Here is a 22,260-nt window from a genome sequence, read left to right as displayed (position 1 = left end):
AGAATGTACATAACCAATACATATATAGAATATATAATTTTCGAGTTTCACTATATAGAATAATTTGACTATTGATACAGAACAAAGGTTCGAAAACCAGGTGCTGGATATACAGGATGTACCAAAAGGCCGTGTACAAACTTGGAGGGAAGGTTAAGAACATGGTGGCATGCAGGAATTATACCGGAACATATGACCGGAAACGCAGTGCTGACGAACTACTTGCACACAAAACAAGAAACAGACGGACGCGAAACAGGTAACAAATTTATTGCACAAAGAAAATTTTACATGCCATTTCCATTTTTGAGTAAGACTTAAAGTCATTCTTAAAATTTGAAGCCTGCAGCTGTATTACATGTATCTCAATAACAACGCAGTATCGGTCGCAATGCAGATATTTTCACAAGCATTCATCTGCTGCTTTGATATTGCAATGCGTGTATTATAGCTACAGGTCGCAAATTTTAACAACAAACCCTCCCTAAAAACTAAAATAATGTGTTAAATCGTCTTTGTGCAGTAAATTTGTTACCTGTTTCGCGTCCATCTGTTTCTTGTTTTGTGTGCATGAAGTTCGTCAGTACTGCGTATTTGGTCTTGGTCATATGTTCCGACATAATTCTTGTTTGCCACCATACTCTCTACCTCCCACCAAGTTTGTACACGGCATTCTGTTAACACCCTATACACATGACTGAGATAGACAAGAGCTCTAAACTCTTAATTATTTTAAGGGGTGCCACAGACCGAAAAAAATTGGGAACACTTGTATAGAATAGATATTCTTAACAGCACAAAAGAATACATAGAGTGCAAGTTTTTATAAAATCAGTCACATATGCATGGTTGACCAAGGGTTAAGGCCGCCTGCCTTGTCTAGTGGTTAGAGAAGTCTGACTGAGACAGGAAGGTCCGTGTTCAGGCTCCTGGCTCGGGCATGGACGTACTTTCTCTCTCCTGTCCTTGTCCTTTCTTTGTGTGATTGCGTTGTTGTGCTGTGAATAGTTGCCTACCCTATAAACGAGTCCTTAGGGAAGTGTGTACTGCAGAAGTCGGACTTCTTATCAAATTAAAGTACAGTTGGAAAAGTGAAGCAGTGCACCCCAAATTGCCAGCCTAGCTGGCACTCGTCAACAACAACCACCAAAGGTTAAGATCCCACTCATTCACATAAGCAACCAGGCTGGATCCTAGACATGGGAAGAAGTTTGCATGTGTCTAACAGCCAAAACCCTCTTGTGCAAATGATTTTTGATTGAAATGCGAAGTTTTGCACCACCACCCACCACTTTCAAAACACCATTGAATATGATATTCATTTCATTTTTTCTTCATTACCTTTTCAGAATCAGCTTTGGAGGATCCTTCCGAACAAACGGAAGTGTCTTCTTCCTCCTCTTCTTCTTCTTCCTCGTCATCATCCTCATCCTCCTGCTCTGCTCTCCTCTGGAATTCTTTCTCCAGGCGGAGGATCCTCAGCCACTCCTCCTGCTTCTCTGTCCGAGATTCCAAAGATTCCAGGAACGATATTTCTCGGTCTCGAAGCCTGCGAGATTCACTTAATTGTTCCCGTTGCATCTGGCAGGGAAAATATATAGACATTGACAACGAGTAATGTTGCAAAAGTTGAAAATAATTTGCAATATTTTGCATAAATAAGTAATTAACATACTCGAGTTTTCAAATTATTTATGCTTATTTTTTTAAATAACTAATAACATTTCATTGTTTTATCAAGCTTTCGTTCATAACATCCTTTTTAAATTAACTAAATTAATGTACACTAACGACGACCAAAGGCACAGCGAAGGGGGTTTAGCGAGTCAACCTCCTCCAGAACCCTTGGTTTTAGCACTGATTGCCAATCCTGATTCAGGAATTTATACACATGTTGAGACTGATGTGTTGCTAAGAGATCCCTACCACTCCGAAGGAGAATCTGGCGGGTGCGGTAGTAGTTATGACAAAAGATTTGTTTGTTTTTTTTTAAGCTTGTAGTAAAAATCAATGGCGTTTTAAATATAGAATCAGAAAATGACAATTATGACTGGCATCATGCATGCCAGAGTTTTTTCTGTATTTTTTTCAAGCGTTGTTGATATGCAATGCCTCAAAAAGCAAGATAAACTTTGTCATACGGTGGTACTTCACAGACCGTGGTGGCCTGATCGGTAAGGCGTCAGACTTGTGACCGGAGAGTCCCAGGTTCGATCCTCGCTGGACGAAGATCCACCGTCTTCATTAATGGTGACTGGGGGACGTTAAATATGCTCGTGGTGACAAAGTCCTCCAACTGAAACGATACCTCTGGGTGTGCTGGACCAGGGATTGCTCGGTTTCTGATCTAGTTCAAAAATAAGAGCTGTCTTCAGGGTCCCATGAAACTGATTGAGCCACAATTATTGGTGAGTACGGGGGACTCTGAAGTGTGAAGTGTAAAGTAGTACTTCACATACGGTGATATATAACGATTATTTTATACAACCAAAAAATCACCCATCAAGGTATGACGAGAGCAAATTGCTTCTACATTTGAACGAATCAATTGCCTGTTTGATAATATTCTGATAGTTGAAATTGTAACCCCAACTCCAGTTGATTAACCCTAGACTCCAGTAGATATCGTTCATTTTCGACCATTTTTTCGTTTTATTATCCTCCTAAAATGACAGTCTAAACAGTAAAACAGTTAAGTTACCAGATCCAGTTTAGCCTTGTCACAATAAAGCATTTCCCTGCATGTCAAACATTGCCAGAAAATACTATCAAATTATCATGCGAAGGCACAAGTTTCATTGTTGGTGACGTCAGCGTTACTCGATCAGTGAATTGACTATTATATATATGAGGATGGCATTTTAAACCACTATATAAAGTTACCAACTCTTGTTATTTTATACAGTGTAGTCTCCATAGGAGCCCTTCATGCTCGGCCATTTTTGGTCTAATAATTTCGCACAAGTCGGTCGGTCATGCGGGTTATAACCCAAGAACCCATAATCATTTACCTAAGCTTGATATTTCTCTAATCGAACTTCAATTTACTTTGGTAAATTTCAATATATTTTATTACGAAATTTTTAGAAAAAGTATTTTTGTCTGAAAAAAAAATGTTTCTAAGCACTATGAAACTTGAGCAGATCAGTGCATGGACTGCGTACCTTCTCTTTTTCCTCCCGTTCCCAAGGAGAAGCACTGAACACTGAACCTTTTTCCTTTCTCTTTTTGAGCTCTTCATTCATCCTGAAAAGGAAAAATGAGTTGATAAAGTACAGTAAGTAAGGAAGTTAAAATTTATGAGTGGTTAGTAGTGTATTCGTAAAAAAATAAAAGGATAAAACGTTGTGAGAGAGAGTGCTAACTAATGAATTAAAAATAAAAATCATAATGTAGTGAATGATGTACACACACTATCACTATGATTTTCACCAGGACGTGAAATGATTGTTTGCTGAATTTTCACTACCGCTCGCACCCCCCCCCCCCCACACACACACAAAATAAAAAAAATTGTGGTTGGTAAGCAATGAATCACTAGGTCCGTGCCACACTTGTTAAGTGTGAGTTTGTTTACTTGAAATATGCAATAAGTTTTTACACAGTGTGTGTTGGTAAAATGGTGATAAAATGGAAAACTAAAGCTTTGATTAACACCAGCTCGCACAAGAATACGGCAAACTTATTTATAGTGCAGCTCTGGTTAGTTAAGCTGTGACCTTGACCATGTTTACCTGTTTTAGGGGAGTTTAGTGAAAAATAGACGTGTTATTGGCTCAGATTTTAGTTGGAATATTTTTGAAAAACTACTAAGAAAGTTTCTCAACTCAACTTAGCGCCAATTACCCCTCCCTAAATTCCGAAACAGAGGTAAACATTGTCAGAGTCGGAGCTTAACTTTTCAGAGTCTCACAATACTCTTTCAGAAGAGATAAATTATGTCACAATTCTCCGTAACCTTTTCATGTCCAAGAAAATGCTCTTCAAAAAATTTTATTTGTCTTTACAGCACTTAATCTGCAATTTAAAATGGCTGAAATTTACAATTACATCTTCGAATTATGATCAAATGTTTAAACAGTTGATATTTACGGAATTTTAAAACATGGTGTAAAGATTTTTAGATCATTCTTATCAATTCCTCAAGTACCCATAAATTTCTTATTTTCTACAGTTTCTTAGAATTTAGAAATTTTTTTAGAATCAGATGAAGAAATCATATTAAGCGCATTTGGAATGTATGCGAAGCTGGACATTAGCACTACACTTATAGCCTTTTTGACCTTGGTGATTGTTTTTCCATTTATTTATTGCTGCTATCTTTGGTCAAAGCTGCATTAACTTGCTTGGCTATACTAGACATTATTTTGTCCTTTTAATTAATTTTTAAACAAAACAGGACTTAAAATAATTCGCTAAATAAGTAAATTAAGCCATCAAAAAGTTGAATAATCCACTTAGTAAAAAGGGGAAAGAAAAAAAAACTAGCCATTAAATAACATGGGAGCTTCAGCCGTACACAAAACTACGATATGTAACTACATTTTTTAACAAAATTTAGCAAAAATTTACTCTTATTGTTTACTGAACATAAAGGAAAAATAAAAAAATATTTATAGTACTGCATATACTCTGTGAGGAACTATTACACAATCGTTAAACAAAGAAAATTGAATGAACTTCTGAAAAATACAGAGTTTACACAAAGTTGAACTAATTTCTGTCAGCCGAAAATTAGTGATTGGTACTTTTCCGTTTGCCGGACGCAAGCGAAAATCGCCAAATGATTACACCCAGCGCCAAGCGATTATTCGCCAAATTGATGTAGAAATCCGCCAATTTTCTTACAACCCATGTTGGGCGTAATCCCTTGGCGAATCATTTGGCGAAATATCGCTTGGCGCTGGGCGTAATCATTTGGCGATTTTCGCTTGCGCCCGGTTAAAGGAAAAGAACCAAGTGGTTTTTTGAAATAAGTTTCAGCCGATTTTTCCTGAGAGGAACTTTGAAGTTCCTTTGAGTTTGTTAAAACTTCTTGGGAGTGCGTTAGGATTTTAACATTTCGGATTTTTGACTTCAACTCTATTATTACACAAGTTTCAGGAGTAAAATTTTGTTACAGATTCCTCTCGAAATTAGCTCTGAATTCGTTTGGGGGAAAAATGGCCAACTCACTTTTTCCAGGCGTTTATGACGTGTCCGCTTTCCTCGTGGCGTCTACGTGATGATATTGATGAAGTATCACTGCACAGACTGCTCATAGAAGTTGACAGAAAGCACTGTTCTCCGCGCAGCTTCGACGAAGAGCCTGAAGAAATGTGAAAAGTAAGTTTCAGCAGAATCTTACTGCGTACATCAGGACAGCAAATTGAGTTTGAGAGAGAAATATTTTAAAACTAGAAAATCGCCCGTCAAGGTATGACGGGTGAAAATTGCTTCTGCATTTGAACGAAGTAATTGCCTGTTCAGTGATATTTTGATTGTTGAAATTTTAACCCTAACTCCAATGAGTGAACTCTAAGCTCCAGTAGATAGTGTTCATTCTTGACCGTTTTTACGTTTCTTAATTCTCCTGAAATGACAGTTTTACCAGTAAAACAGTTAAGGGACCGGATCCAGCTCAGCCTTGTCAAAATAAAGCATTTTCCTGCATGTCAAACATTACCAAAAAATATTACTAAATTATCATACTATGGCGCGAGTTTCATTGTTGGTGACGTCAAGAACGTTACTCGATCAGTGAATTCGCCATTAAACATATGAGGATAACTCTCTGAACTACAAATAGTTACATAAGGCGCGTGAAGAAGTCGAACTGCCCCCAGACCCCGAAGAGTTCCCATTTTTCCTACTTTTTAGAGCTCTCTCCTTATTTTCCTACTTTTCCTTTTTTTTTTCCTACCTTTTCTTCCTTTACTATTGCACTTCTAATTGTGCATTGATTCTTATTTTTACAATGCTGCACCAATAATTTTCTGCATGTTTCAATTTTGAAATGCAAAAGAAACAAGCAGATCCTGAGCTTTTCATTGACTACAGTAATTTCTGAAAGGAACGCCGCTTCGCGCCGTCTGCGTGTTTAAAAGTTGAAATTTTCGTAAAGTGACTTCTTTGCCGTTGCGGCGTTTATGATCGACTTTTCTTTTTAACCGACTTCAAAAAGGAGGCGGTTATCAGTTCATACCGTATGTATGTTTTTTTTTTTGTTTGTCCACTCACAGCGTCTCAACTAGTGAACCGATTTTGATGATTCTTTTTTTAATGGATAGGGGATGGCTCAACTTAGGTCCCATTACTTTGTTTGACCATATTTGTCCTTTAGAAAAGTTATGGGCAAAAAACCATAAATTTCATGCAATTTCCCTATTAAATGATTAAATTTGAAACCCATTGTTATGAAAGTTTGGTGCCATACGACAGTAACATTAATAGTAATTGTAATGATAATTTTGAATGAAGGCTTCTCTGAAGCAAGCATCAAGTTTCTTCAGGGGGATATTTCGATAATAATCGGGAATCTGGCTCTGTCGTCTCATTTTTGGCGTAAATAATTTTATTTTGGTAACCTTGCTGATTTATAGTAACAATATGTGAATTATCGAAATCTTCCCTTCTTCAGTGCTAATGTTCCATAGTGGGGGTAAACCTAACCTGGAAGGGAGGTGATGCAGTGATTACGATCTTCTTAGCCTTCACAATGCTACCATTATGTTTGCCTCAACTACAGTAGTATTTTTTTCGTTATCATCTATGCCAATAACAAATGATGGGGGCTAAGTAAGAAAATACAGAATTGCATCATGAGCAAGTTAAATGCTGTGAAATGTAAATTAGTTAGCAAAAACGTAATACTTAAATGGTTATAATTAAATTAACGACACATTAATTTCAAAGAGGAACAAAGATAAGTTTTTAGTGCCAATCGCTTAAAGTTTAACGCGTGCTTATAGTTTTTTTTTTTTTTTTTTTTTTTTTTTTTTTTTTTTTTTTTTTTTTTTTTTTTTTTTTTTTTTTAGTATGGAGCATTTTTATGAAAAAAATATGGTGAAGTTTCGTGATGGTAACTTCTTACTATTTCTGAAATACCTACATTTACATTAAAAAGAATGAAATAAAAAAATTTTGAAAAAAAAAAATAGAACCGACTTCAAATTTGCTCTAAAAAGTGAAAAATAATTTTATTCTTTAAACACCATCGATAATGCTTTTAAACATAATTTTTGAAGTTGGCGCAAAAACGATAGATAAAATCATTCACAGCCATAACTCAACTACAACTATAAATTTAACCAGGCCCAGTTTCTTCACTATCAGATAAAGTATGCATTGATGACAACATATTTGAATAACGATATAAATGTTTCGTTCGTAACTTTGGATACTTTTCTGAAAAAAATATGAACGAAGCATGGTTACACTAGATTTTACGTTTTGTTTTTGCGCCAACTTCAAAAATTATGTTTAAAAGCATTATCGATGGTGTTTAAAGAATAAAATTATTTTTTACTTTTTAGAGCAAATTTGAAGTCGGTTCTATTTTTTTTTTCAAAATTTTTATATTATCGGTCCGACTTCAGTCCTACTGTTTTAACGAAATAAATAAAGAAATGGAAACTGGCGCATTCTGATGCAATTATATATTTTTTACCCGTCAATTAGAAGCTTTAATTAAAGTAAACGGCCGACTGTTCAAAAAGTGCGGGAAATTTTTCGTACATATGATTACAAGTGAAATGGAGCTCTATTTAAACAGAAAGGCAATGTAAAACCTTAACAGGAACGTAAGGAGGCCAAAAAATGAAAAACCTGTACATTGTACATATTTTATTGATATCAGTACAAAATAAAAGCGACAGATAACAGAAATTCGCAAAAACGGAACACTTCAAAAATAATCACGGTAACTAACTTTTCTCATACATAAATATGATTATTGTTCATTCTAAAACGGAAACATGATTACAAATTTATAAAATTTCGTTTTCTTTCCTTGCAAAGAGTGTATTCGCAAAAAAAAAAAAAAAAAGGGCAAAACCTAGATGGGCAAAACGTTCCCGATTTTTGGAGAAAAAAACGAAAACCAATTTAAATGCGAGATTCCATTTTTATTTCTTCGCATTTTTAAAAGTTGGGGAATGGAGCCACAAGCAAATATGTACTGTATTTTTTAAATTTTTTAATCGGTATTTTCTACTTTGATCATCAATATCGAGGAGTTGTTCATCACTTTTATGTGCTGCGTTTATGGTAATCCGGCATTTCTGAACATTTTAAATTTTTTTTGACAGACTCTTACTCTTTTAGGGATGCGGCAATCATACTGCCGGTGCGAAGTATCTACTGTACGTTATTGTATTCAGGGCGCCTGATCAAAGGGAGGGGGGAGAAAGATATATGCTGTATGCTGAGAAAGATATATGTATTAAGAAAGATGAAAGGCATTTGCTGCCAGGTGCTCTCCCCTCACTCTTAATTTCGTGAACAATTTCCGAATGAATATTTTTGTTGTATGATGAGGAATGAGAGAAACTTCATGCCTTCCCTTTCATGCACAGAGAAACATTAGTAACTTTGTCTTTGATAAAATTATCATCGGTTGAAAATTGCCTTTACTCTTCTACATTTGAACGAAGCAATTGCCTGTTTGATGATATTTTGATAGTTGAAATTTTAACCGTAACTCCAGTGGATTAAGCCTAAAGTGGATTAAGCCTCCAGTGAATAGCGTTCATTGTTGACTATTTTTTCGTTTCTTCATTCCCCTGAAATGACAGTCATCAGAAAAACAATTAAGTTACCGGATCGAGTTCAGCTTTGTCACAATAAAGCCTTTCCCTGCATGTTGAACATTACCAAAACATATTATCAAATCATCATGTCGTGGCGCGAGTTTCATTGTTGAAACAAGCGGGTTACTCGATCATGGGCTATAATTTATATGAAGTTGTTTCATGGGCTATTATTTATATGAAGTTGTTTCATGGACTATTATTTATATGAAGTCATGCACAAACGTTCAAAAAATGAGTTTTTTCTTCTAATTACTAATCATACTGTTGCCTAAAATTGTAAAGCGTCCCGTTTTGAGGAAAATAAATTCCGGTCAACTTAGTCATAATATTCGAGCGTAAATTCGGGGTTTAGAATTTTTCAAAATAGTATTAGTCTTCAGAAAGCAGTTTTCAATCAACTTCAGTCGCTTAAAGAAGAGAGGGGCATGACTCCCTGTGGAACCGTGCCTGGTACGTGATGACGCGTAAACGTTGTACTTGATAGTGCCACAAGACACATCACTAAAAGTTCGGCCTGGAAGGGTTCAGGGGTGCCCCTCCCCGAAACTCCTTGTAAGCAGGGGGGTGGGTGGATCATTGATTCGTCCGGAGCAGTTTTCGGAAATTAAGGTTTCAAAAACGCAGTTTTCGAGGATCTTCGATGATATTAGAAGGGCTCTCCCTTCCCCATTAGAGGTAGGGGGGGGATCTTCGCCAGTAATTTTTCAAAATTGAACTCTTAAAATAATTTTAGAATAACTTTACTGATGTTGAAAGGGGGAGTTTGGGTACGCTCTCCGGAATTTTTTTTCTTAAATCAAAGACCATTATAGGCCATTTTTACTTTCTTCTATATCTAATATATAGAAGAAAGTATTGGATTCGTGCAAATTTTCGAATTTCGAATTTTGACGGATTCGAACGTTTTGAGGTGTGCTGAGTCCATTTCGACCATTTTTGGAAAATGTCTGTCTGTCTGTGTGTGTGTGTATGTATGTGTGTGTGTGTGTGTGTGTGTATGTATGTGTGTCACGTCTGTGTGTGACCAGTTTTTTGTGGCCGCGCTACAACAAAAACTACCGCATGAAATCGAACAAAATTTAGTACACATATGTGCCCCTATGTGAACTTGTGCCCATTAGTTTTTGGCGCGAATTTCTCCAAGGGGGGTGGAGCAATGGGACGTTTTTCGAGTTACGCGTGCTTGCTATTCCTCAGGAAGTTACTGGCGGAATCAAACAAAATTTGGTCCATTTGTTGGTATTAACAGGAACAGGTGCTGATTCAATTTTGGTGTCAATAACTCAAACGGGGGTTGAGCTGTAGAACGTTTTTTGTCGTCAATTGTGACTGCTGTATCTCAAGAAATAATGAACGGAATGAAAGAAAAATTTATCGGCAAATAGCCCTTAGTGGGTATAAGAAGTGATTTTATTTTTGTGTCAACAGCTAAAAGGGGGGCAGCGCAATCACCCGTTCTTTTTTTCCATTTTGAGTGCCCTATCTCAAGAAGTAATGCTACGTTCTGGTTGAAATTTGGAATATATGTGAATCCATATGTAAACAGGCTTTGGTTCTATTTTGACGCCGATCGCTCCAAGAGGTGTTGATTTTTTTTTTTTTTTTTTTTGCGAATAAAAATATTTTTATTAATGCAACAATAAGAAAGATAAATCGTAATAGATTGTCGTCTGCGTATTTCTCGTGATTTTAATTGTGTGGAAATGATAGGAAATATTATCTCAATGATTTAAAATTTTGAACTGTTGCCATCTTATGTTTGTTAACAAATAAAATATTTGTAATTCATTCAAGCAAGGCTTTTAAAATAACTTTCAATTTTCGCTCTTTGCTTTGCTTTTGCAATAATTCAGACATTGGGATAGTCGTCAAGTTTTTGCATGTGTCATTTTGTTTTTGTTGGGAGTATTGCTTCCTCGTCAAGCATGGGGAGGGATCAGAAAAAAAAAAAAAAAGAAAAAGAAAAATATAGAAGAAAGTTTCGTGATGGCCACAACATACTAGTTTTTGGTGGGCGTTAGGTGAAATGATGGAATTTAGAGACTCTCTCCTGTCACTTTTGGAAACTGAAATTCCAAAAACGCAATTTAAGACGATTTTCGGAAGGGTTTCGTAGAAAGGGCTATGGGGCTTTACCCCGGACTTTTTCGAAATTGTAGTCTCGAAAACGTGATTGCAGGCCATCATTGGTAACTTCAGAGGAAGGCATCGGCTTAAGTACTCAACCTTAAGTTCCGAAAATGTATTTTCAGGCCGAGATTGGGTCCGCTAAGGAAAGGATAGAATTCAAGGACCGCTTCTTTTCACCCTCCTTGGCTACGTCCCTATTTTTATTAATTTCAAATAGAAATTTTGTGGGAAAAGTTCCTAAAGTCTTTGTTTTCTACAACATTTTAAAGTTACATAGTTCGATAGTAATAGGGTAACGACCCCAGTAATTGGCAGGTCACCAATGATTGGCACTTCCAACAAAAATGTCCTAAAATAAGATTTGTATCCAATCATTTAAAGTAGAAGGCTATATGTCAATGTAGGAATGTACATTTACTTTAAATATTATAACTTCAATTCATATTACTAATTTGTAGCAGTGCATAGGAAAGAGAAACAATTGTGGCTTGTGTCAAATCAGCCATTTTTGTTGCAAAAGCTTCTTCTCTGGATTAAGGGAAGCGTGCACATCAATCCATTAAAATAAGGACTTAAAATATAGCTTAAATTTTGGTCATCAAAAGTTTTGTTAAGTTGAAAGATATTACTTTGAGTGAGTAGAAGTAAATGTTTGTCTCTTTTTGGGTTTTTGAAGAAATGATGGATGTCATTTAATGGTGGTTCAGTTTTGCTAGTTCCCAGTAATTGGCACATGGGCTTATAGTCCCTAATGCTTTGTGCAATGTGTCACAAGTTTGGTTTCTGATACTTTTGCAGCAACAATATTATCTGGGTTCTACTATTGATTTGAATCCTCCAGAATCTACTATTAAATTTTTAAAAGAAACAATAAAAATCAAATATGTTTGGCCATCTCAATCAGATATTGCGACTGTAGAGAACTGTTACATTTTTTATGGTCGCTTTGAATCATCGGGTTAAAGTACTTTTTTATGTGAAAATAGCTATAACTCGTAAAATCAAAACTGCATGCCGACTGATGAAACAGCAATAATCTCAATATTTTTTTTCCATGTAACATTCCAAATTTCTATTTCTCTAAAATACGTTTTTAAAGTCAAGATGTGTGATTTAATATTAATTTATTTTAAATTATTACTCTACATTAACATTAATTATGTTTCTTATGGTGATGAAATTTGTATGTATTCTAAAAAAGAAAAATAAAGGAATTTTCCAGTTCTATTAACATGTGCCAATCACTGGATCACAAGGTGTCATACACTGGGGTATCAGGTGTCAATTACTGGTGATTTTGGTAACTTTTTATATATATATTTTTCAAAAAATATCTATTCAAAAATTTTTGCTTTTAGTGAACTAAATACATGCACAGATGTGCATTCTTAGATACAAAAATATTTGCAAGTAAATATTTCTTTTCTAAGGAATGAAAACAGAGGTAAGTTTGGGGTTTCACTCTTAAAGTGCCAATTACTGGGGTTGTTCCTCTATTTTAGATTTGTATCCATGTATTTTTATTTGTTAAAATTCAATAAATCAATAAAGTTTTGTTTTACTTCCGTTCTTACCTTTGAACACTTAACTACGAGTGTACTGGTTACTTTTCATCACAATATTTTAAACCCCTTTCTCTTTTCTTCAGTTAAGAGACATATTTTCACAGCCCGTGTATGTTACTGTATTTTACTGTAATTTTCGACACAATATTTTCAGAAAAAAATAAGAAAAAAAAATATGTCAGAGGGGCCTCTATAACTATCATATTTATTTATCGATTTTTTTTTTTTTTAAATATGACTTACATCGGTGCTTACAACGTGCTGAATATTTTTTCGTTCCTTAAAAAATGTTTTAAACCTATATTTCGGCCGTCCTTAGTTTGGTGTTTCCATCGGCCATCGGCCATTTGAAACAAAAAGCAATCGGCCGTCTTTGAACCATCGGCCAAAAATTGCTATCGGTCGAGCCCTATTATTTAATTTTAAGTTTTATTCTTTTAGATGTTTTGTACAATGAGTCATGTGCATGCTGTGCAAAATGAAATAGTAGTTCATTTTGTTTGCTTGTTTATTCATTTATAAAATCACTTATGTAATCATTCATTAATTCATTCCTTTATATTTCTTCATTTTCTAGTTCACTTATTTTCTTAATTCATCCTTTTATTCACACATTTATTATTTCACTTATATTAAAATACTAGTTTATTTATTCGTTTATTGTTTCCTTTTTATACATTTATTCTTTTATTTACTTATTCATTTTGATCAAAAATATTTTTAGCTATCAAATAGAAAATATTTCATTTGAAAAATATTTTATTTTTCACTTTTCCCTATAGGGAAAAAAATAGATGATTTTCATTTTTTTTGAGGAGCAAGTTTACGGTTAAAAATAAAATATATTGTTTCAGTGTAAATAACATTATTTTAGTCATTATTCTTTCTATCTGTGCTGAAATTTTCAAACAAATTTCCAGTTCATTTTGAAAAAGATAAGTTACCTTAATTGTTTCAATTTGTCCCACATTTCCCTGCTTAGATTTTATGGAGTTTTTTATTTATTTGTTCATTTATTTCTTCTTTTTTTTTTTTTTTTTTTTTTTTTATGTATGGTTCTTTACCTTAAGCGGTAATACATTGAAGAAAATCTTGATAGTCAGGAAAGATACTTTGAAAGTAAATATTATTGATTTCTTTCTCTACCATTTGAGGACCATAAGACAGATGTCCACTAAGTGGAATTACCGAATGCAACTAATTTATAAATTATATTTTTTCCATAAAATTGGGGAATCAGTCTTTTTATCAGAAAAAAAAAAACTTTGTTTATAATAAAATTCTGTTCTTTTTCTTTTTTTTTTGCTTTTTTTTTTTTAATATTGCCAGTTGCAGTTTATATCGTCATACTTCCACTTTTATTCAAGATTACTTTTTTATTGAAGATTAAATGCAGGTCATGTCATTAATTATTAAAATATTCCTGAACTGAATAATAAAACTAATAAAATTTTATTAAATAGTTACAGCTTTGAATCTCTAAGGGATAAAGATAATCCCATATATTTACACAAAATCTACTGAACCAATATTTTCGCAAAAAATATGCATCTCTTTTACATCGCTATTGAATAGTTTTGTGCATAAGAAATTTCCATGCTCTGCCGTAAAGCATATGGTCCTCAAAGGGTTCAAATCAATCTCTTCGGCGCTCAAAGTGAAGCAAGAATTTCTTTTGATTCCTTTTGATTTTATTTTTATTTATACATTATTTTTTAAACTAATTTTGATTTTATTCAGTATTTAATTGATTTACAGATGGGTGCATGAAGATAAAGGGAATATGTCGTTAGCCACTTTACTCGAGAAATTTAAATTCATAGTTCTGAGCAACCGTAAAAGGTTTCCAACTAAATTTCACTATAGAAATAATCAAACTATGAAGAGTCAAGCGTTCAATAACTTTTAATCTAAACTCCCGATGCATTCCTCCGCCCTCCCCCCTCGTGAAATGGCAACCAGAGGGGAGGTCACTGTGACCTCCCAAAATTTTCCTTATCCGGCAAATCTTGTCTGGCAGTTTGACAAATTTCAGGACAAAATTGCAATATTTAATGTGAGAATGTTTTTTTACGTCCTTTTACAAAAAAGGAAGTATTGTATTCGCGAAAAAATTTTCACTCAAACATCGACCTTAATTTCCATTTTGCTCACCCCCGAATGAAAGTTGAGTTTTTTTCTTCGACCCGACCACACGTGCATATATACTTAAGAACGTATAGACCCCCAAATATCCATTTTGACGATTCCCGAGTTAACTACAACAAATTTTCTCGCGACGTCTGTATGTACGTATGTATGTATGTCGCATAACTCTAGAACGGTATGTCCTAGAAAGTTGAAATTTGGTACGTAGACTCCTAGTGGGGTCTAGTTGTGAACCTTCCCTTTTGGTTGCATTCGGGGTGTTTCTAAAGGGGTCTTTTGCACTTTTTTAAGGGGAAATCATTGTTAATTTCGATGCAAACTCAAGTGGTGTTATAATTTGGCGATCACTTGGCGATATATCGCCAGTCTTTTGGTCGCCAAGTTTTGGTGAGTCTTTTTTTTTTTTTTTTTTGGCTTCAATTTGGCCACTGTTGGTGATATTTAGAGAGTTAACTATCGAATCACATTAAAATTGCAATAATGGAGAAATAACATTAAATTGGAGTAAAAAGAAGTCATGTGATGCACACATCAGAGCGTTTATTAAGTGTACTTATGACCTGTTACACACCTATCTTTTTACCGTTCGGAAAAAGTTGGTGTTCTGTTTGACAAACTGAGAATTTCCGTCTTCAAAAGAATTTTAGTTCAGGGCACTCCGGATGGCAACAAGAAAACAACTACCACGCGTTCGAAAAAAATAGAAGAAAAATACACCTCTTAATCCTGCTCAAGTATCTCGTTACAGTATAACTTTGATTAACGATACCCGATTTAACGATTTCCTCAATTTAGTGATACATTTCACTGCTCCGGATTTAACTGCATTGAATGTATATAAGCTCCTCGATTTAACGATACCCTCTGATTTACGGATAACTTTTCCCAGTCCCTTGGCAATTGTTAAATCGACGTTATACAGTAATATGTTTTTTTTTTTTTTAATAAAATACGGAATTCAATGAATTAAAAAAATAGTTACATGAAATTTAAGCTACTTACGAAGCGCGGTAAATGTTGGCTTTCGGCGGCAAAATAAAATTCCAATAGCTCAGCAACAACGGACGCATACATTCCGCGGACAGACCCTTGATCGGAGCTCTTCAGATTTTTTTCAGCACAAGCGCGAGCGATAATTCCGTGCCTCGTCATACTTAATCACGAAAAAATTGCCGATGACGCCAGAGGTACAGTTCCAGTGGTCACGCGGGGGAAAAAATGAACGTACTTTCGAAGCCCATTTACGCGTGTACAAAAGGTGAGAAAGGAGATGACTTCTGTAGGTTACTGCATAAATTTGGCAGAGACATCTAGGGCAGGGCTCTCCAACCTACGGCCCGCGGGCCGGATCCGGCCCACTAACAGATTTTGTCCGGCCCGCGGAAAGCCTACAAACTTTTTTTTTCTTTCGGAACAGAGACAGTCTCGTTGGAAATATAATTGAGACATTATTTTTAATTTCCAATAATTATTAAAAAAAATTTTACCCATTATTTTAATCGTTTTTTAATCAGTTTTTACCGTTAACTACGAGTGCAGCATCCATCTCTCTTTTTGCTCTTTCCGAGAACAAATCTTTTCTCCGCGTCACATTCTCCTGGAAGTACCATGGCATTGGGCATTTCCTGGCGAATAATGTGACCGGGGACAAAATTTTGGGGAAAATATGTGAAACCATTTCTAACCTTAGGCTTGATTTTAAAAGCCCGAAAGGTGTTAGTACAGATGGCTAAAAAAATGTGTGGTCCAAAATCAGAGTAGTTGGAAACATATCCAATTTTATAATAACAGTTGGAAGTGTTCAACCCTTCATGTTTTTTCACTGCATTATCCATCAACAAGCCTTGTGTGGGAAACACTTGAAAGTAGCTGAAGTAATGAACGTAGCTGTCAAAACAGTTGACTTCTCTAGATCAAGTTTCCTCAAAAACCTTCAATTAAAAAATTTTCTTGCTAAAATTAACAGCGTTTACCCAGATGTTCCGAACCACTGTGAAGTTCGCTGGTTGAGTAGAGGCAATTATTGCGACGGTTTTTTGAACTTCGAAAAGCGATTGACATTCTTACTCGTATGACTGAACAGCGCCGTCTTGTACCCAGGGGCGGATACAGAAAACTATTTTAGGGAGGGTCATGCTGAAGAATGCCCCCCCCCCCCGGAATGAAACTAAGGTTTGGGTACGAAAAATTTCTGAAACTGCTTAAAGGTGAATAAAAAGAAGTAAAGCAGGTATTAACAATGTACCTAATAAAACGTTGCAAATTAATTTCATAAGCAATGAAATGAAGTAGTAATTGAAATATTTACTTTCAAAAATAATTAATCAATTGAAAAGATACTGTAATTGTTTATGTTTTACGAATATAAAGGGTTTGAACACAATGTGGACGGATACTGTTGTCGACTGTGTAGGGGGGGGGCGTCATGACACCCCTGACCCTCCCCTTGTATCCGCCACTGCTTGTACCTTAACTTTCTGACAGTGTGTTTGTATGAAAACTCTCTTACGTTGTTGATCTCACGACGCATATTAATTTTCTGAATTTGAAATTGTAAGGTGAAAACTCTTCAGTTTGTGTCTTGTACTACCATGTCAAAGCTTTCAAACAAAAACTCATACTTTTCGAAAAGCATTTTCTTTACTAATAATAAAGCTGAAAGTCTCTCTGTCCGGAGGATGTCTGGATGTCTGTAGGATGTCTGTGACGCGCATAGCGCCTAAACCGTTCGGCCGATTTTTATGAAATTTGGCACAAAGTTAGTATGTAGCATGGGGGTGTGCACCTCGAAGCGATTTTTCGAAAATTCGATTTGGTTCTTTTTCTATTCCAATTTTAAGAAAAAAAATATCATAAGATGGACGATTAAATTACGAAATTATCATAACGTGGAACCGTAACATGAAAATTCACCATACATTTTTTGTAAATATACAGGTGAACCAAAAGACCTTTTGATTTTTCTTTTACGGGAAAAGCCGTGCGGGTATCACTAGTGGATCTATAAAACTTGATTACTTTGAAACATGTAAGAACTTAAATGCACTACGCACTGCTACCTTTCCCAAGGATTACGTTTCGGAAGTCATGTCTCAGCTACGACATGAGTTTGAAACTAGCTTTGAAGAAATTAAACTCTTTCAAAACCCATTCAAGTGTGATATTGACAAGGTGCCTTCTGATATGCAACTGGAAATCATCGAGTTAGTAACTAATAACTTACTCAAGAAAGCTTTGTAGAATGCCACAAGAAAGGTAACCTACTTCCATTTTTCAGTTCTCTACCAGAAAAAGATTTTAAGAACTAAAAAAATCATGCTAGAGCTATGTTTTCTCTTTTTGTATCCACTAACAAATGCGAACAGATATTTTCAAAATTAAAGTATACTAAATCTAAGTATAGATCTTCTTTATCAGTCGAACATTTTAAATCCCTCTTAATGATCGGAGCTACGAAGTTCATCTCTGAAAGACTGAAATTTTAAGCGGTAAACAAATGCAATCTTCTCATTAATTTTTTAACGGTTTAAATATTTTAAAAGCTTTACACGTGTTGAAATCTCATTTATTTCCCAGTTTTCAATCTTCATTGATTCAACAAAATAAATTTGTATAACATTGCAATAATTTTGTCTTGAATCACTCACTCATTAGACTTTTCTTTTTTTAAAAAACTTCACTTTATATAGTGACAAAGAATACTCTTTATTTCAGTTTTCTGTACTATTCTAAATTTTACAAGACTCCCTATTGTTATGTTATTGGAGATTTACGGGCACTTAAAATATAATTTAATTTTGCGAACAGCAAATATGTATAAGGAAATATATCAACTTAGAAGCAAGCCTAGAAATGTTCAAAAATCACTACTGAGCGCTTAATTTAAAAAAAAAAAAAAACGCTTAATAAACCATCTGAGCAAAAATATTGTTGGACCGGCCCGCCTCGTCTCCAAAAATTTACAATGTGGCCCGCGAGTGAAAAAGGTTGGAGACCCCTGATCTAGGGCAAAGGTTTAGGGGCAGAAGTCCTAACACAGGGGTTTTGAACCTGGGGGAGGGGGGAGAGGGTAGCAGAATTTCAAGGAAAGCGTGAAGGTCCAAAAACTTATTTGAAAAAGTAGAACTAATTATAATTTGATCAATTTCGAGGTTCATGCAAGTGCTTTCTTCATTATCGTCTTTTATGAGGTTTTTAGGGCAATTTTCATCCACATATCTTCAAATCTGTTTTTTCAGCTTAGCATACATAAAATCAAATTATCGAGTAAAGGGCACCCCGATGGGAGGTCACTGTGTCCTTCCAAAGGTTTCCTTATGCGGCAAATTTTGTCTGACGATTCTTTAAAATTTGGAGTTTTATTCGGCGAAATTTGGGGTTTCATTCTGCAAATTGAGAATTTCCCCGTTCCCAAAAATTTTAGCTCTGGGCGCCCCTGTAGGGAGGCGTGACCTAGCATCAGTGTTAAGGAGGGCGCAGTCTGGGGCGACCCGATGAGAGGCCACGGGAGGTTCCTGTGACCTCCCAAAAATGTCATTCGGCAAATTTTCGCTGACGATTCGTAAATTTGGAGACATGCAAATGTTTCAATTTTTACTTGCTCGAATATCCTTTTTCACTAGCTGTTTGTATGTGTATTATTTTATCACTAGAAAATCGCCCGTCATTGCTTCTACATTTGAACGAAGCCATTGCCTGTTTGGTGATAAGATAGTTGAAATTGTTATCCAAACTCCAGTGGATTAACCCTAAACTCCAGTAGGTAGCGTTCATTGTTAACCAACCATTCTTTCGTTTCTTCATTCCCCTGAAATGAGTCTTACCAGTAAAATAGTTAAGTTGCCGGATCGAGTTCAGCCTTGTCGCAATAAAGCCTTTCCCTGCATGTCAAACATTACCAAAACATATTATTAAATTATCTTGCCGTGGCGTGAGTTTCATTGTTGAAACACGCGGGTTACTCGATCATCGACTATTATTTATATGAGGATTCTATTAAATCCTAAATTTTATTGCATCTATCCCACACAGGGTAATGAATTAATTACTTTAGAGCCAAAAACAGTTTGTACCAGACACATTACTTTAATTCTAAAAGAATATTCATGCATTTGTTTTCAGCAAAATATATCGTTTTGGCGACAAAATGACTACCTGTCTTGGCGAAAACACCGCGCAATATAACTATTTAAAACTTAAGATAAGTCTCGTTTTGCAAAAGGAACATAACACTTCCTGTTTTGGTGAAAACGCGTCGCAATTTAAGTCTAAAAATCAAGATAACCTTCGTTTTAGAATATACTTCTTTTCTGAATAAAAGGTACCATATGTTCTGTTATGCACTCATGACAACGTGTCTAAAAAATTTCATTGATGATCGATTGAGTAGTTAAGGCAGGGTGCCCACTTGGGAGGGGGTCATGGCGCAGACTGCGCCACTGAAATTTTAAGGAGGACTTTTTCTTTTCTAAAGACTTCCAATTTGAAGGAGAGTGCGCCCTTGTTCCTGGAGGGGGGGGGGGCACCTCTGGTTAGGGCGTGAAAACATAACAAACAAATATACAAACCCACTTTCGCTATTATTATATTAATAAGTATTGTAGACGCACCAATTTTCATTTATCTAACAACGTTTTCCTAACATGGCAAACGGAATGACCTTAAGAAAGAGTGAAATTTCCTTATATTCTTTTATCTTGGCATAAACATCCGGTCCTGCTTTTAGCTCTAACGGAAAAAATTAATTCTGAAGCATGTGTGGAGATTCCTGCATTAAAACTTGAAATTTACTTTCAGAAACGTTATAATTTTGAGCCTTGGTTATTATTTTTTATTAGTGTCAAAGCCTTAGTTATTATTTTTTATTAATTCCGTCACGACTGCATGACATTAAGGAAAAAAAACTCCTATTTAAAAAAAAGTTCCGGTTTTTTAAAAGGCAACATTTATAAAGGCATTTTTTAAGCACTTTTATTATACTTCGCCTGATTGTCACGGAGTAATCTGAGGCTTGCTTTTGCTTATATTTCAGCAACTAGATCACTTAGAGACTTCTGAATTTCACTAAATGATTTGCTTAATCTTAAGGTACAACTTAACGCTGAAAAATTAAAATTCTGAAATAAAATTATTATTTCGGTTAGGATGAACAAAAGCAAATTTTATGTAATTTCTCCATTAAAAGTTGAAATATAAACGCCATTGTTACAAATTTTGTTGCCTTGCAAATGCAATGCTATTAGTAATCATAATGAAAATTTTGAATCAATGCTTCGCTGGAGCAAGAATGAAATTTATTCACTGACATGGCTTTCTTAGGGTTTTTATCCTCATCTATGCAAATAACCGTTAACAGGGCGTAAAGAGACATACTAGGATCTTTATCACAAGTAACTTGTAGGCTGTGAACCATTCTTTTGCTTATATCTCAGCAACTAGATCACTTAGAGACTTCGAAATTTCACTAAATGATTTGTTTAATCTTAAGGTACAATTTAACGCAAAATAAATGAAAATCTAAAATAAAACTTTGCTTGAAATTAAAAAACTTTAAAATAACAGAATTTTTTAAAAAATACTAAACACTTTTTATAATTGCCTCAAGAAGACAAAACAACTTTTCTGGGTCAGAAAGGACAATTTAAGAATTCCTGTAGTTCTCAAATATTCCAAGAAAATGACACCACAAACGAAGACAAGTGCGGTTCTAGTCATTACAAACCAAACGTTCCGCTTAAGAAAAATATGCATGCTTCAACATTCAAATTTATGATTGAAAGCTAGATAATGATAAAACATTCTCTACATGACTTGAGCCGCCCTTTTCTTCGTTTGTGAAGTCTTTTTCTAGGAATAATTGAAAACTACATGTATACTTAAATTATCTTTTCTGACCCAGAAAAGTTATTTTATCCTTTAAAGTGCATTATGATAAGTGCTTAGTATTTTTTTTTTAAATTCTGTTGTTTTAGCACTTTTATTATAGTTGTCCTGATTGTCACGGAAAAATCTGAGGCCTGCTTTTGCTGAATAACTCAGCAAATCGACCACTTAGAGACTTCAGGATTTCACTAAATGATTCGCTTAAGCTTAAGGTACAACTTAACGCTGAAAAATTAAAATTCTAAAATAAAATTATTATTTCGGTTTGGATGGAAAACAGCAAATTTCATATAGTTTTCCCATTAAATGTATAAAAATAAAACCCATTGTTACAAATTTTGTTGCCTTTCAACAATAATGTTAATGGTAATCATGGTGAAAATTTTGAATCAAGGCTTCTCTGAAGCAAGCATGAAATGAATTCCCTATCATTGCTCTCATCAAGGCCAATGGTCGCTAACGGGACTAAGAAAAGAGACAGATTACGATCTTTATCGCGAGTAGCTTGTATGTTTTGAAACATAAATTAGTTTTGGAAACCTTTAATATTGAAATGGTTTTAATTAAATTAGCAAAGAAATAAATCCTAGAGAGGAACAAGGATTAATTTTTAGTGCCAACTGTTTAAAGTTGGCACGTATATAGGATTTTCCTTTTAGTACCGAGCATTAGTATGAAAAAAAATAAGGTGAAGTTTCTCGTGATAGTAAAATTATTCTATTTCTGAAATACATTTCCACTGA

At 34.9% G+C, this 22,260-nt stretch overlaps 1 protein-coding gene across 1 annotated transcript in view; it reads right to left on the bottom strand.

The window, feature by feature from the left end:
* LOC129224072 (uncharacterized) overlaps positions 1 to 22,260 on the bottom strand; it is a gene marked incomplete in the record, with an annotated part of 55,521 nt that overhangs the window by 10,742 nt on the left and 22,519 nt on the right. Inside the window, 3 exon segments of the mRNA XM_054858474.1 lie at positions 1,403 to 1,581; positions 3,165 to 3,246; positions 5,176 to 5,308. Of these exon segments, the coding sequence (XP_054714449.1) occupies positions 1,403 to 1,581; positions 3,165 to 3,246; positions 5,176 to 5,308 (394 nt within the window).

Source organism: Uloborus diversus, chromosome 6 (assembly GCF_026930045.1).
Source record: "Uloborus diversus isolate 005 chromosome 6, Udiv.v.3.1, whole genome shotgun sequence".
Taxonomy (NCBI): domain Eukaryota; kingdom Metazoa; phylum Arthropoda; class Arachnida; order Araneae; family Uloboridae; genus Uloborus; species Uloborus diversus.
Note: the sequence above shows the minus strand (reverse complement) of the source record. Positions and strands in the feature narration are given on the sequence as shown.